The 17525-nt window shown below is 42.4% G+C and overlaps 1 protein-coding gene across 5 annotated transcripts in view; it reads right to left on the reverse strand.

Moving 5' to 3' along the window:
• The window catches only part of Phka2 (phosphorylase kinase regulatory subunit alpha 2), a 123028-nt gene that overhangs the window by 52301 nt on the left and 53202 nt on the right, over positions 1–17525 (reverse strand). For all 5 annotated transcript variants that reach the window (XR_005498059.2, XM_008773197.4, XM_008773195.4 and 2 more), the window contains 9 exons: positions 16995–17141; positions 14786–14839; positions 14081–14203; positions 10915–11010; positions 7397–7504; positions 5851–5929; positions 2264–2398; positions 1492–1601; positions 197–341 (listed from right to left, as the gene is read on the reverse strand). Coding sequence is in view for 4 of the 5 variants with exons in the window: in XM_008773197.4 (XP_008771419.1) it covers positions 197–341; positions 1492–1601; positions 2264–2398; positions 5851–5929; positions 7397–7504; positions 10915–11010; positions 14081–14203; positions 14786–14839; positions 16995–17141 (997 nt within the window). In the remaining variant the exon portion in view is untranslated. The remainder of the gene's footprint in view (positions 1–196; positions 342–1491; positions 1602–2263; positions 2399–5850; positions 5930–7396; positions 7505–10914; positions 11011–14080; positions 14204–14785; positions 14840–16994; positions 17142–17525) is intronic.

Here is a 17525-nt window from a genome sequence, read left to right on the forward strand (position 1 = left end):
AGAATGATGGAGCTTATTTGGGAGCACAATACACTGAAAGGTTCTCACCAGCACCAACCCAATCAAAACCCTTATGGTACAAAAGATTCCTTAGACAAAGAAATCAAACTGCTAAGGATCCCCTTCAATACTTGGCACCGTCAACAGGAATTGTCCTAAACATCTATGACCCAACAGATGGAGATCATGGAATTACTGAGCATGGTGTGTGTGACAGGGAAGGTGAGAGTGGGGCGGCCAGTCATCCGCCAGCAGGTGCACAGATAGGCCAGTTCGATCCTCAGCATCTCCACAATCATCTCGTTGTCCAGGGCCAGGTAGAAGTGATGCTGGTCAGTGAACTGAAAGTCAGAACAGGCCATGTCAAGGTCCACCCTTCACTTTTTCCCACAGAACACCTATCATCTGGGACTGCACTAATCCTCAACCTGTTGCCTGGGAAGATGTTCATTATTGGCCTCAATTCTCTGAGCAGGGAACCACCTTTTCATAATAATGTGTCACCTGCCCATGAGATGCAGCTACACTGGTACGAAAGGGAAGGTATATTACTAGACCTGTCTTCAACTCCTCCCATAGGATGTAAGTGTCTTGTAAACTACCAAGGGCAAATCAGGAGCCTTGTAATTGCTACACTTTCTGGGGATCCTCGGTTCACACTTTCAAAGGTGAGGAAGAGCTGGGAACTATCCATCTGACTGATGCCTGCTTAACGCGATTCAGAGGACTGCCACCTAATGATAAAAATCCAACTGGTCTCCTGATCTCTGTGCTAGTGTTCACTCAGCTCTGCACTTGGAATTCGGTACCAAGATTTACAATGTTCAAAGTGGCAGCTACCGAGGCGGGTAGGTAGGAGTCCACACTGTCACCCGCTGGAAAAGTAACCATATTGTTGTTCTTTGTAGCTGCTCAAATGGATAAGAAAACATTAGTGTGTGCTTCTGCTGGGTTCCTTTTCTTTAGGAACAAGAATTCTAAAGATAAGTTCCACAGTTAACGTATTTTGAATCTCAGTGGGGGTTGAGTCCAGTTGTCATACTGAGGGTCCTATGACACTTTCACAAGGGTTAGAGACTATTAAGTTTAGGTGATATGGGCCAAGTGACATATGACGTTGAAAGTAATATGAATTCTATTAATATTCATGTCTGGAAGTAATGACCTACCAAATTTGATTCAAGTAACATTAATTGAACACCTATTGCAAACATTTTCTATATCTCCATCTGACCCTATGCATATAAAATTCTTCCGTTTTGACACAGAAAGGCTTAACAGACAGAAATGAGAACCTAAGAGGATGCTGACTGGTTTTCTACTTGCCTGCACATATTTATGAGGCAGGGTCTCACTGTATCGCTCCAGCTGGTCTGAAACTCATATAGACAAGGCTGGCCTTGAACTCATGGAGCTCTACCTGTCTTTGCCTCCACAGTGCTGAAAGTAAAGGCACACACCACCACGGACCACCATGTTTGCTCTTTTTACCTGGGGTGTAAAAGTGAAGATGTGATTCCTAATCACATAGAGTTTAGAGGTGCCAAGGACCCCGATGTGCCGATATGGTCGACCACTCAATTTCATATTCTTATTTTGTCCTATTTGAAATATAAAGGAAAAGTGGAGTTAAAGAAAAGAAAGTAACAGCTATTCATAGTGACCTAAGCTAACACTGGGGATTATTCTTGTCAAAAAATATACTCTGGGGCTGGTTTTCCTTTTAAAAAGTGGGACAAAGCCAAACAGAGAAACAAATCCTACCCCTCTCTTCATGCATGGATATGAGTAACACCAGTCTGAACTATATGGAGTAGACCTATTAAAAGGACTTTAATAATACGGACTTTGAATTTATTTAGTAGTCAGTCATAAACTAAACAAATTCAGATTTTAAGAAAAGAGAACTGCTTCCCACTTTAATGAGGAAAATGAGCATTTTGGGGCACCACAGGTAACAATTAGAAGTCACATCAAGATCCCATGACTCTTTCATCCATGACATTCATTCCAAAGGAGGTTGTTTCTTCTCCAACATGTCTGCCAAACAGGGGCGCTCCTATGGCAGTGTGGGCTGACCCAGTTGAGGGAAATCTGCTTGCCTGCCCATTCTTCTTCACAATGAAGTGGAACTAGTGGTTCACCTGCTTAGTGCTCTGCCCAGGTCTTCTTCAGAATTTAAAACCAAGTTTCCCTCACTCCCAAATCTAGAGCCTGGAAAGCCCCTCTTTGTCAAATATACCCCAATATTCCCCTGACCTACCCAATTTGGCATATATGTGACTAAGAATCCGGCCTGGCTGGACTCGAATTGGATGCACATCAGCAATGCTCTGGACATTTATTCCATGTTGCTTCAAGAGCCCCTTAATGTGACTGTTTTCTGCCAAAACAGCAACTGCAAACAAGAACAGAGACTTAGCATCAGATCTGTGTCTGGTGGCTCGGCATATTAGCCCATTCCCCATGGCTGGCTTTGGAAATGATGGCGATTGCTTTACTGCACCTCCAGCCTTTCTCTCTCCTCACTGTACCTCAGCACACACAATTCATATCTGTCAAGTGCCCTCACTGTGTAGCACGGTCTCACAGCTTATAGAAATGGTCTTTAATAGGCTCCAGTCCCGGCTTAGCTATTATGGGCTAATTAGGAGTTCTTGTGGCTTCTTTTAAGGATTCACTGTGAATATGACACCACTGGTATTAAAATGCTTTAAAAAGCATCAGGTGGTATGTAAGTGTTAACCTACCCTATTAGAAATAATGCCTTGCTTCCCTCTGGGTCAGCATTTAGCTAAACACCCCTGTGTCACTTTCCCATAGGGTTAGGAGTGGAAACAGCACCCTTACAGGATGCCAGAAGTTTGTGTTCCTGTTCCCAAAGGGCAGGGAAAATGTGCAATATGGCAGAGTCTGCTAACAGGCGAGGATTTGGCTTGAGACATAGGAGACGGCAGCTTTCTTTTCCCCCAAAAAAGAAAGCTGGCCTCTTAGCATAGAGCCTGGTAAAAGTGGGACTCTTTGGCCCACTTATAAGTACAGCAGAAAACCCCACAGATAAGAAAGAGCACCCATCCCAGATGTTTGAGTCCTGGGCTCTCTGGCTGGCAGGGACCTCCTCCAAGTATCTGGGTGCTGGTAGTCAATGCAGAAATTTGTCTTAGCTTAAAGTCACATCAGGGATGGTTAGATGGTATCCAGCATACCAGTACTACCTGCCTTTATGAGAAAGCAGTGTGTTGGCAAAGGGATGGAGTCTGGCCAGGTGCTTGCAGAAGAGGAGGACAGTCACAGGGAGCAGCTGGTATTTTGTCCAGCTGCAGCAGAACCTTTTGGAAACTAGAGGGCTCCAGGCCATTCTCAGGTCAGAGAACATAGGGTAAGCTGCTGTTAGAGTATCTTCCCCAAATCTTACCGTTGTATCTATAAGCTGGGAGGTGCTGACCATGCATGCGAGATATATAAATGCCTCTGAGAGCTGAAATTACCTAACACATACCACCTGATGCTTTTTAAAGTATTTTAATACCAACAACGTCATATTCACAGTGAATCCTTTAAAGAAGCCACAAGAACTCCTAATTAGCCCATAATAGCTGAGCCTAATCTCCACAACATCCTCCGCTTCCTCAGGCCTCCAATAAATGAGATTGCTGGACTATGCAGGACCATCTGTGGGGTTTCTTCAACACTTATCCCTTCTGAATTTTTCACTGACAAGCAGAATTCCACATTTATCCAAGTCACACAGCGCCGTTCTCCTTCTGACAACCTCTTTCAGGAAGTGGTTGTAACTGATAACTGGAGAGTATCACGATCTGATGCAACCACTCGTATATGAAGTTTGCCCTCCCCTGGGGCGGGGCATGGATGTGCTACAGCATATGAGTAGAGGTAAAAGAACAATTTGCAAGAGTCAATTCTCTTGCTCTTCTAGGTAGGCTTCAGAGATTGAACTCGGGCTGTTAGGCTTGGTAGCAAAAGGCTGTTACCTGTTGAGGAATCTCACTGAACCTGCATGAGTTTCTGAAACAGCCCTAACCTACTCCATGCCAGATCCTCTGATAATGCTGGCTGGACTAGAATCCTCTGGTTCTACTGCATTGGTAAAAAGGTAGCTCAGCAGCTGATTCCCAGCACTCACATCAGTCAGCTCACAACTGCCTGGAACTCCAGAGAAACACCTGGCACATAAGTGCACACATTCATATTCAGATGCATGTATACATATTAAAAATAAAACCTATAAAATTAAAACAAACACTCGTTGAGATCTATTACTATGTTCTGGTCCACAGCTGGGGAAAAAAACTCTTGTAGATTTAAGAGACAAATTAACAGAATGTGCTGGTCAAGTATGCTATCCAGTCCACTAGGATATCAGTAATAGGTTCCCACTTCCACCTGTCAACTGAAGTCCTTGAGTGAATAAGTTAACTTCTAAGTTTCATGGAGATAAGAGCAATGGTGCAAACGTTACCTAATCAGAATATCGTTGTGGTTAGGTGTGATCTGCATACACTATTGACAGTATCTGCATGTTCTACAAGGCACTCACCCAAAATGTCCCAGAGTTGCCATAGGACATGGGAGAGGAAACAGTAGGGATTGTTGTTCTAAGTGCATACCGTAGGCCAGACCTAGATTAACAGCTTCCTCTGTAGCCACCTCCATTGTTTTCAGGATCTCTCAGAGAGGAGCAAGAGTCCTAGCATCCCTAAGACATGGTCTGTGGGGGTACCCTGGGAAAGGCAGTCCCATTGGGCTTCTTACGTTTTTGGAAGAGGAGTTAGCTAAAGAGGAAAGAAGGGGTGGTTGAAGCAGGTGGTGAAACCTGAGACCTCCAAGGGACAAATGAACTTCACTTGGGTTGAGTTTTCACACTTTTCAGAGTGATAGTTATAAGTGTGCCAATGAAAATCAAGGTTTAGATTCCAGAAAACAATTACTTTTAGGAAGTAAATTTGTGGGTAAAGGGAATACTGTTGCTTTTGGGGCCTACCTGAGTTATACAAGATTTCACATAGATGCCTCCATTTTATTGTACAATGAACCCTAAACAGACATACTCTCTATACCTCTATATCTGGTTTTCCGTGTCAAGGTCTTACTATGTAGGCTAGACTGGCCTCAAACTCTCTATGAAGCCAAAGGAGACCTTGCATTTCTGACCCCAGTGCTTGCACTTTTCTCATTCTGGAGTTTCAGATGCATGCCACCATGCCTAGTTTATATAGTGCTGAAAATTTGAGCCCAGGGCCTCATGCATGCCAGTTAAGCACTTTACCATCTGAGTTACTGTAGAGAGCTGCGATGTGCCTTGCCTCAAAGACGGCCGCTGGTTTCTGCCTTCCACCCTCCCAACGGTGAGCGCTCCTTGCAGTAAACAAGTCCTTATTTGGCTATGTCTGCCTGGCCTGCTAGCTTCCGCATAGTGACAGCCTATCTACATGACCCACGTGGCTTGCTAGGACTGGCCAGTGCTAGCTATTTAAGTGTGGTGCAGGGGCGTTCCCAGAAGAGAGAGAGAGTCAGAGGAGAGAGTCAGAAGAGAGAGAGGTCAGAAGATTGTATGAAGGTTCCTGAGTAAAACTGCTTGAAGAAGATCTCCTGTGGTCGCGTCTTCCTTGCTGGTCGAGGTTGGGCGTGGCAAGTTACCTCCCCTGCCTGCCTTTGAACTCTTGATATTCCTGCCTCGGGTTCCCAAGTACTAGGATTACAGGTTTGCACTGCTAGAACCTGGCTAAATATACTTTTTAAAAAATGTCAGTAAGGAACTAGGGAACCATATGAATGAAAACTGACATTGATTTTACACTTTAGAGATGGACAGTAATCATGCTCACAAACCTTGGACTACAACATCAGGTTTGACTGAAGTAGAAAATCTTCTATTTAACGGATCAATTTCACCAGTGGCAAGGAAACCCTAAGAAGAGAGGAGCATTAGTACTATGAACCCTACTTTAACCAAGATTTCACCTCGCTTCTACACTTTAAAGTGGCACATTTGGGGGTTCAAATACTCAAAACTCTCTTATTCTTACTTGTTCAATCTCTCTCCATAACACAATAAGCTACTTAGAATGCTACTGAGAAATGTATTACCTGTTTGGTGCTTAGCCCTGAGGGTTACTCAAATACACCCCCACGTTGTATGAATGAAAAGAAAGTTATCACTAGTGCTAGCTGTCCCTACATGTGCACTGTCACACTGGAGTCTCCTATGTCCACCACCATTCTACACGTGGGGACAATGAGGTGATGTGCTTATAGAAAGGGGCAGAGAGAGACTGGTCCAGGGCTGGCTGCTGTGAAACATAAAACCCTCTCCATCTTCTTAAATGCATCTTCTAAAAATGCAACTTCTTTCACTTTCTAGAAATGATCCAAGCTTCCCAAGGGAAAGAAGGTGATCTGAGAGGGAGGGGACCAAAGAAAGGCTTTTTTTATATTGGAGAAGAGGTCTCAGAGGAGTGGAGTTAGTTATTTCTCACCACATGTTTACTGAAATCAGAGCTGAAAGGCATTGGACAGTTAAGCCCAGTTTTTTCGTTTTATGTGTAAAGCAATTGAGGCTCAGAGATTAAGAGACCTGCCAAAAGTCTCTGAGCTAGGTGGATACAGAACTGACTTTCAAAAAGATATATGAAGATGTGACCGTGAAACCTGGGGGATTAAAAATACCTGAGAACCACTTTAGCAAGCAATGCTCGCAGGTGAAGTGGCCACTATGCTCTCTCTCATTGGTCTTTACTACACCAGTAACATTCTGATGCACTGTTGTTCTCTTCCCCAGTTTTAAAGGTGGCAAAGCACACAAGGCTGGCCAGCCTCGGGAGGGCATTCCCTTTCTTCTTTAGGCTCCTTCCCCACACCAAAATTTCAGCTGACATTTCTCACTTAATACTGGGAGATTCATTTTAAAGCCTTCTCAACCGAAGCCTGGGAGCAAGAGGGAATGGGTTGGGAGGTAGGTTGGTGTGGGCTTTGGCATCTGAAGGACTACCTGTACCTGCTGTCTCTTTCTATGGTGAGATCTGAAGAGCCACTCTGCTTCCTGTGTCTTGGGCTGGGAGAGATTCTAGACCATCTAATAACCTCCTAATGCCTATCTCTTCCCTGAGGAGCAGTGCTAATCTTGGCTGAGATGTTTCCCATGTCTGCTGAGCAATGCAAGCAGATTCCAAGTACATACCAGAGATTCTGGCCAGAGGGAGGCAGGGAGAATCTCATGTAGCTGATCTGAACTGGCTTACTATAAATACAGACATGCAAGGCCTGAGAAAAGCCTGGAGCCCAATATAGCCCAGGCAACCCTGAAGATAATGAAGTTGCTCTTTCTGGTTTCATGTACCTCTAATCAGATGGGCCTACCTCTAATCATAAAGCCTACCTCGGCTAGCAGTGAGCTGAGGATATACAAGGACTGTCCCCAAAGATGGGGCAGCTTCCCCAGTGGAATTCGGTCTACTGTGTGTGGATTCTTATACTCTTCATCCACCTGGCAAAGAAAATGAAAAAGATCAAGGTCAGAATGTCAAAGGATACAAAGGCCAACCAACAATATCTTACACTTGGGGAAAATGTTGAAGATTCATAAAATAGTCCTCAGTGTCTAGACCAATTCTCCCCAATACAGGATGAGGGACTCAAAGACAAACAGTTCCTCTCTCAGTGCTCCATGGCTTTAAGTGACAGAAGGGGATTTCAAATCTTGGCCTGGTCTTAGGCCAGTGTTCCTTCACATAAGCATACCTGGGACTACAGTGCTAAAGTTTGGTGTGCCTGCTCTATACCCAACTCTGGGCAACAAGAAGCTCCACAGGTCACGCTGTGGATGGCTGTTCTTATAATAAAAACAAAATGAACAAACAAAACAAACAAACAAACACCCCACAGCAGCCTGCATACAGACATTGCATAACTGAATGTCAACCCTGGTTTCTTCCTCTGGCTTACCATCCCTTACATCCTTTAGAGATTTGTGCCCATGGAAGAAAATTACCAGAAGGTGGCACTGTGCAATGAGGCAGATAGTGTTGTTCCCACTTCCAGTCCACCTTTAGAAAGAGAAATTTCCTGGGAGCTTTATCTTTTCAACATAAGCTTTTGTGCCTTTCTTTCTTTTGGTTCCAACAATGTAAGCTTCTATGCCTGCTCATTCTGAGGACAGTGCCAGCTATATATGGGGCACTCTCATTTGAAATTCCATGTCCCCTTTAAGGTGTTAGTCATTGAAACCCTGATTAAGGTAATATTTCTGTCCATGTTTTCTCCACCATGAAAACACCAGTCACTTGAAAAAATGGAAACACTTATCTTTCTCTAGGGAAAAAATTTTTTATCACAAGTTTATATGTGTGTGCATGTGTGCATGCACATGTGTATAAGGGGAGTTCATTCTTGATATTGTGGATTGATCAGTGATATCATTAATATACTTAGCAAAGATTTATATTTCCTGGTAGTAAATATTTTAAAAACTTAAGTTTTGCACACGCTGAAAGAAATACTGATGTGGAAGGAGATTCTCCAAAACGCAATAGTGCTTTGTTATTGAGTGGTAGCACTAGAGATAATAAATGTTTTCTTCTTTCTATAGAACCCTATACACTTTACAATGCATAGGATTACTTTTACAATTGACTGGCATATTAAATACACATCAAACACACTGAAACACAACCGTTAAGGAAGACTGCAACGATTTAGAGAGAACTATCTAATGCAAAGAACAAAAGATGTACTTGTTCCGCACTCCTTTCCGCTTGAGTTCAATTCTGTTCTGGCCCTTCTAAAGTACTATTTACAGGTGCACTTGTACCACATCTTCGCTTCCATTTTTCCTGTGGCTGCGTCCATCTCACAGCCTAGTTCTGCTTTTACAATACTCACAGATATAGAACCACCTTGTGTACTAGTCCCTAAGCTGTGCCAGGTATGGCTAGGTGCTCAGAACATTTTTGTTGGACATACATTCTCTAGTCCCCAGCTGTGCAGTGGAGGGTCCACAGATGGTGGCACCTTACCCAAGCATATAGGTTGCATGCCACTGTAGCTCCAGACTTTTCTAATTTGCATAAAGGGGCCGTATAAGTTTGTGGTGTCTTACAGGATTCCTTCCCAGTGGTTTTTATATGTTATTGATGTGACTGAGGAACCTTACCAATTCTCATCTGCAAAGCTAACACGAAATGATATTAAGGTAAAATACTGTCCAATGCTGGTGCCTTGCATATAAGTTAAGTACACTGAATAAAGGGGACATCGAACAACAAGTAGAAACCTAGAACTCAGTGTAATCTTTACGAGAGAGTTGTAGAATAACATTTTTGTGACATACAACCAGCACTGTCCATCAGGAAGCAAAAAGCAGTCATGACACCAAGCATTTACTATGGTCAGTGCCTTTGAGGAGAGCAGGGATAACTAGCCTCTACCATAAAATAGGTGTACTACCCTTGAAGGTATACGTTCTCCCTTGCTTGGCTTCCAGCTTCCTCCTATTGATGCCACAGTACTAGAGTTTGAACAATCTGAACATGGGACATGAAAATGTAGCTATGGAAAGTGACCCTGACACCCCTTACCCTCATCAGCATTCACACCATCATACAGACAGAAATGTAAAGTAAAGAAATTTGCAGAATACTTTATGACACACAGAAAACATCCCTGGAAGACTTCATAACTTCATCTGTACAGTGAGTCATGACAGAAGTCTTTAACTTGTCCTAAGAACACTTGGATGATGTAAACCTGCCATGTTATGATGGGAACATGGAGTTTCTGGACTCAAGGTCTAGGTAGGACTGAGTGGCTAAGCCATTGCAAAGAACTCCCCCACCCAGTGAATCCAGAAGTAAATAAGCTGGCCAGGTGGAATATTGTCAATGTAAAGGAATCCAATGCTTCCAGATGTAGAATATTCTATTTCTCATAGAAACTCAACTCCTTCATTTGTATTTTTTCTTGATTTAAGTAGTCACTTATATAACATTTAATAGTTCTTTCTAGATCATGGTTCTCAACTTGTGGTTTGTGACTCTTTTGGGGAGGTCAAACAACCCATTCAGAGGGATTGTCTAAGACCATTGGGAATATCAGATATTTACATTATGATTCAAAGAAAATTACAGTTTTCACGTAGCAATGAAAATAATTTTATGGTTGGGGGTCAACACATGAGGAACTGTATTAATGGGTCACAGCATTAGGAAGGGTGAGACCCAGTATTCTAGATGAAGGCCCAAAGTAATACTCAGAACTTTGGTGCTGTATAAGGATCAAGTCTCTGACTCACTTAAAATGTTTATTTTTAAATATTCCTTTGAGAGAGGGTCAAAGTGGCCTTAAATTAGTGATCCTTCTGCTTCACATATTTGGAGGGTGAAATTGCACGTGTCACTGCTCATCAAAATGTATGTTCCACATGAAATTAAAAGAAAAATCTACTACACGACTACTTTCAAAGGCCCAATAGGGCATCCAATGTGTAGACACTTCTACTAACTGCAAAGTGCACTACCCATTAGGAAGTGGTGTGGCTTTGTGTGAATGGCCAGAACCTGGGGTCTGGTCCCTAGGTGGATTCCTAGGTTGGACAGGTTCCAGGGGCTTTCATTTCCTTTGGTCATGTGTGTATGGGCCTGATTCAAACACAGACCAGGAACAGGTATGCTCCAAGGTCTTTAGCTACTGCCTCCCTAGGACATCCATGGTCAAGTATGTTCCACATGTTCCTCAAAGCTATAATTCCTTATGATAAAAAGGAAAGCTAGCTTTCAGAAACCACTTCTAGAGAAAAAGAGGTCATGTGTCCTTAAAGGTGGATAAAGAATACCAAAAAAGCCAAGCCCTAACTCACTCAGTCTAGATGAGCCCCACAGGGGCTTGGTGCCATCTGGTTACCTTGTCTGGTGGGATGGCATAGAGCTCTGGCACCAAGTGGATCCCATCTTTGCCTCTGATTAATATTCCTTCCAGGGCTTCTCGGTATTCCTGGACCTGAAAAACAGCCCCGGCATCTTTAGTGTGACAGAGGTCTGGCAGTTAATGATGCAATGGCAGCACAGCTTAGAAAACAGTACACAACAGGCCTTTGGGCTACAAATGCTTGGCTATAGAAGAACAGTGACTGGCTGACAGTAATGTTAGGAGAAGGAAGACATCATTGCTCTTTAGTCCCTGAGCCAAGCCTCACGTGCCATGTTTCAAGGCTGAGGGCAAGGGCAGCCCCTGAGAAAATAGCTGTTTGGTCTTCAAACTTTCCACAGTACTGACTTTCATGCCACTCTCATTTCAATAATTTACTCTTATGTTTTCACATATTTGCCTTACCAAACAAGTTTTAAACATCTTGGGGTGGAAACTCCAATTTGGGCAACATATTCTGTTTTTGCCAAAGTAGTAGCACCCTTTTTTCTTTTCTTTTCTTTCTTCCTTTCCTCTCCCCTCTCCTCTTCCTCCTTCTTCTTCCTCCTCCTCTTCCTCTTCCTCCTCCTGCTGCTGCTCCTCTTCCTCCCTCCCTCCCCCCCCCCTTTCTCGTTGCTCAAGGGCCTGGGGAGATGGCTCAAGTGAGCAACGTGCAACTCTGAGGACCCAACTCTGTGCCCCTGGAATCCACATAAAAGGCCTGGTGGCACATTTATGACCCCAAAGGTAGGAGATGCAGAACAAATGGATCCCTAAAGCTCACTGGCCAGTCAGTTTACCTGAATTGATGAGCTGTATTAGTGAAAGAGTCTATCTCAAAAATAAGGCAAAGAGAAGTAGAAAGCAAATAAAGAAGATACCAAACATCAACATTTGGTGTTCACACATGAGCATCCTCTACACACATACATGATCATGTACATACTATGCATACATACATACAATGTTTATTGGTTAGGAAATCTTTGCTGGGGTTGGTATTGTGGTTTGGTGGTAGTGGCTGCCTATAATGCAAGGTCTTGAGTTTCATCCTCAGCAACACACACACACACACACACACACACACACACACACACACACACACACACACGTGGGGGAGCAACAAAGATTGATTTGTTACAAAAATCGAATGTGAGAAAAAAGGAAATGCATGTAGTATGCTCCATCCACACCAAGTGTAAGGATGCCGCACTCATTATAATGAAAGCTTCTGAAGCAAACGTTCCCTCTACACTGAAAGGGTGGTGCTAACAAACATCACAAAAGAGGAAAAAAGTAGGGCACAGCGTCGCCAGCCACCAGCTATTTAAGCATGGCTTTTTGGAGAACTCAGTCAATTACACTTCCAGATCTCATTTTCTGATCATTTTAAATGTATGGATGGCAAAGCATGGCCACAATTATAACATTTTAAAATGTCAACAAGGAAGCAAGACTGAGCATGGAGGCTTTTAGGTCAGATTCAGGTCAAGACATCCAAGCTCTGTGTCCTAAGTGGGAGCTGTCCTCAACAACAGAAGCTTGCCCTCGACTCCTGAGAGGAAAGCGAGGGCTCCATCAATAACTAGTCTATGTTGCTGTGGGAGTTGCTTAGACTCTGGCTAATCATTTGAAAGGAGGTTTCTCATTCCTGGTACTGGGGTTTTCATTAGTCTATGGTTCTTGTGGGGAGCATTGTCAGCTCAAGTAGCATAACACACATACACACACAGGCTAGACATGTAGATGAGTAGTAAAGTATTTATTTACCTTGCATGAAAACCCAAGACTTGGGTTGATCCCTTATAGTGCCAAAAAAAATCTAAATAATATGACAATTAGAAGACACAGCATAAATAGGGAGCATTATAAAACAAAATAGAGTAATGAAGTAATGAAGTAACAAAAGATATTGTATCCTGTCATTTGAGCTTGCTTTTTTGTTTTGACTGCTTACTTACCTTTACCTTATTCAAACCTAATATAAAGCTTCAAGTTTTTCCACTGTCTTTATAAATACATACATATCATATATGAGAAGCCAGACTGAGATCCTGGTACCAGTGGCACTACTGAGTGGTAGGTAGAGATGAGCACAGAGAGACTAGCTGGAGAAAGTAAGTCTTTGGGGTTATACCCTTGGGAGAGTGTACTGGGACCCTAGCTTCTTCCTCAGCATATACCCTGGTTTTTGGTTGACATGAAGTGAATAGTTATCTTCTGCTATAGGATACCTACCACAACATAATACCATACTAAAGGTCCAAAAGAAATGAGGCCCAAACCAACCAGGAGCTGAAACCTCTGAAACAGTGAGCCAAAAGGAATTCTTCCTCTTTTTAACTTATCTCAGATACTTTGTCATAGCAATAGAAAGGTGACTACAGGACAGCACATAATCTAACTTTTGTCTTTTAATGGAGTCCCTATGGCTCGGGTGTAGAGAATGGAGAGAACAGGGAGTGAAGGTTGGGAGACAGTGAGGTGGTTGATATACTAAACAAACTGGTATCTGAGGGTATCACTAACAGCAGCAAAGCCCACTGATCTCACAGTAATGAAAGGAATACCTGTCTGAGATGGACAGAACTATGCCTCCTAGCACTCATGTCCTTGTCCAGTCTCCCTGACCCCAACTCTTGAATATGCGACAGCCATTTTACTGGCCATGTGAGGGTGACACTTTGCCAGTTCTGTAATAGACTAAGAAAGCTTGGCAGCCTGTGCTTTTACATTCTCGGGGAAAAGACTACAGTGTGAAAAGTGTAATAACTACTGCTGTGAGAAGCCCAAGTGAAGTACATGGAGAGCAATCAAACTACCGCCACAGCTCAGAGCTCAGCTGAGCATTTGGCCTTAGCTGGTGGCCAGATGTCACTTACCAGCCACGTGAGTGGAGCTATCTTAGTAGGTCCTCTAGCCCTATGAACTATTCTATGTGACAAGGGGAAAAGGAGAGACAATCTGGCTCTGCCCAAATAACAGATTATAAACAAATCAATAAAACAGCTGTTGCTTTAATTCGCTAGGCTTTAGAAAGGTTTTGAAAATGGCAACAGGTAACTGAAACGATGAAATGAATTCTTAATAATTCTATGCTAATAGTCATCAGCCTACCAGTGGGATGAAAAGGCTTATGACTAAATATCCAGCATTTCCTCACCTGAACAGCATCACCATTGAAGACTCCATCTATGATTAAATAAGTCCAGAACACAGGCCATTCACATTCAATGTTTTCAAAAAGCTTAAGTTCAGCAGGGTCATAATGCAATCGGTGTGGGTCCTAGAACCAAATACACCAAAACTTTTAGAAAAGAATGCTAGATGTCATATGCAATGCCACTGTGCCCCACTGAGTTTCCCTTGCCTGTCTCAGTCAATACAGCTTATAGGCTGCTATGATTGGGAATCTCCTATCATAGGGAAATGCTAGTTTGAGAAAAATTTTAAGAAACTAAATTAGAAATACACACAGGATTCCTCGGTATTTGATTACATTGAACTACCCTACCTTTCTAAGAAAGAGCAATTTGCCTATCGCAAACCTTGGCAGATGATCCAGCTGTTTCATTTATATCACTATATTAGCACTAGGCAATAAAACTCAAGGAGAAGGCTACAGACGATCTTTCAAAAAATAACATGTAGGCTACACTTACTTGTCCTTGATTTACAAGCTGCTTTTTCATTACTGCTTGACCTGATGATCAGTCTTTTCTATATAATTTCAGGCTTTCTGACTCTAAAATTAATACTTTCCTTTCCAACATTCAACATATAATTATAATCAGTAGAGGGAGAATGACACTGTGGCAAGCAGATATAGAGCAGGTAAGGAACATAAGAAACAATATTTAAATACAACCTCTCTTGGGGTTTTATAACCATCCCGAAGGAAGCGACAGCATCCGTAACGCCCCTGGTAAATTGAAGAAAAGTAGAGCTGATGAAATCAAAAGAAATTTCCTTTGTCTTTTTATTTCAAATCAAGTCAGTCCTTCAACTTCTTTCCCATGAATCTTTCAGGGAGAATATGGACCAGTGTTATTTGCTTTAATGTAAAGAGTTCTCTTTTAAATACCAAGCAAAGCAAATTCAGACTTGATTGCACTCAAAAGAGAATAAAGAAGCATTCCATCACAGTCCAGGGAGGGGCTGCAAGTATCATTATCAAGAATGCAGTGAGTGGCCATTCTTTCAGTATCAGATGTAGATGTGAAGATATCCTCATGAGGTGAAGAAGCCACTGATATTTGGAATGGCTAACTCCTGTGTGTATACCTGGAAAGCTAAAAGGCTTCTCTGCAGTCTCAGTGCATGTGAGCTGTGCATGTTAAAGAGGGTCTATTTCAGAGGCCTGGCAAGGCATGGAAGAGGGGGAAGGGGTTATGAGGTAGAGGTGTGGGAAAAGGGCTTCCTGCACTCATTATGTGGTAGCTGTTTTACCGGCTGCATATGCCAGGGCTCCTCTCCAGCTTCCTTGTTGTCAAGAAAGGAGGCTGGGTGCAATGGTGTCTTATCTGATGTCCCTAATCCCTGGCTGGCAGTTTTGGATGCCTCTCTCAGTTTCTTCTAGGGGTGGTGCTGTCCTGGCAGGCTTGGCTATTATTTGTCCTGGGGGCCTGTCCAAGTTCTATGTTGTTCTGGGAATTATCCCAGGGATTTGATATAGATGCAATGCCCTTTAATCACATTAAATTAGCCCTTTCGAGTGGAGCTACCTAAATCATTCCCTTTGCTCTGCAGAGCCTGACTCGCCCAGTTGCTTTCTTTTGAGAATATGATTGGAGACTCTTCGATTGCTTAGTTTCCAAGGGACAAAGGCATTTCTTATAGAATATTATGTGGGACAGCAGCATGTAAGCTTTGACTTAGGAAAATTAAATTCATGGATAATTTTATAGATTTCTACTTGTTGAGAATATAACATTACCTCAGCTTAGTGATTCGTTACTACATTTCACTGAATGTAGTAATGGATTTTCACGATTCAAATTTTTATTAGCATACAAAAGTATTTCATTATATCTCATAATAAAATCATTTCAAAATACTTTATATTTTTATGAGACTGTCATAATACTTTGCTCTTATTTACCTATTATTACTTTCTTGTCTCCCCTTTTCCATCTACTGGCTTCTTTTCTTCAAAGTCAACCTTTCTCCTTTTATGTGATGTGTGTGTACATTCCATGTTATCAAAAACATGCAATACTCATCTTTCTTCTCCTTATTAATTTATTCCTCTCTCCCTTTGCTGGTTTCTGACATGTTTTTTCCAACATGATGATCTTCAGGTCTATCCATGTTCCTGAAAATGAAATACCTATTCTTCTTATAAATTAATAATACTCCATTTTGTGTGTGTGTGTGTATTATATTTTCTTTACCCATTAGTCAGAACTGTAATTTCTGTATTATTCTTTTGCATGTATGTATGTGTGTGTGCATGTGTATGTATTGAAGTATATGCATGTGCATCTGTGTGTATATGTAGACTAGAGGTTGATGTCAGCTGTTTTCCTCAATCCTTGTCCACCTTATTGTTTTGACATAGGGTCTCTAACTGACCTGGAGCTGACCAATTCAGCTGGTCAGGCTGGCCAGCAAACATTAGGGATCTGCCCATCTCTCCTTCCCCAGTGCTGGAATTAGAGATGTGTCCTGCTGTGTTTAGATTTTTAAATGGGTGTTGGGAATCTGACCTCAGGTCCTCATGCTTGCACAGCAAGCACTTGGATATGCCATTTTGTTTGGCAAGGTCTATAGAGTTTTCAGGCGATTCTCAATGAATCTTCCTATAACCTCTAAAGGGTTAATTATTCAAGTACGGCCCTGTCTTAGAGATACAGTGAAGATAAGGACTGGAGTTAAAAGGAAGCTGCTTGATTGCAAGTTGTGTTATTTTAGAAGAAACTCAAGTTCCTTAATCAGTCAGACTTTGTGCTCTTTCTTGCCTGTAGGTTCTACTTTGGACATACCCTGTGAGTCATTCTAGAATGAGCTGTCCCATGCTATCACAGGAGTGTGGCATTTAATGCTGAACGCAGGGCACTAACACAGCCAATGCTTACCTGAAGCTTGGAAATAATTTCATTTTTGGTCACATTCACAAGGTGCACATCTTCTACTGCAAAGGCCGGGAAAGAAATAATAGAAAGAAGTCCAGCATCGATTTCTTTAGATGTTGATGCTCTCGGCAACATGGAGAAAAGAATTGACTGAATAAAAAACAAAGAAGTGTTTAAGCTAGAGAGGCATGATCTAGGGATCGTCACCTTTGCCTCAAGAAAACATGCACATGAGTTTGTCTATTTGGAGAAGGACTTGGTCTTATCAACATGACATCTGCTGGCCACCTTGTTTACCTAGTCACACAAACAGTGATCCCTCTTCCTTAGAAGAGGAAAGGGAGTTGAAGGGAATACGATATAGTCTCATTAGGAACTTCTCATCTACCTTCTTTCCATGTCCACTGATGGGGAGGCACTACAGGGCCATTTGTGTCAGCAGTCAAGCTGTTTTGGTCATGAAGACAGAAACCAGACAGGGACACTCATACAGGCCCAGGACAGAGGAATGGGTTCACATGAATTAGGTAAGTT

Source organism: Rattus norvegicus, chromosome X (genome assembly GCF_036323735.1).
Source record: "Rattus norvegicus strain BN/NHsdMcwi chromosome X, GRCr8, whole genome shotgun sequence".
NCBI classification, from domain to species: Eukaryota; Metazoa; Chordata; class Mammalia; order Rodentia; family Muridae; genus Rattus; species Rattus norvegicus.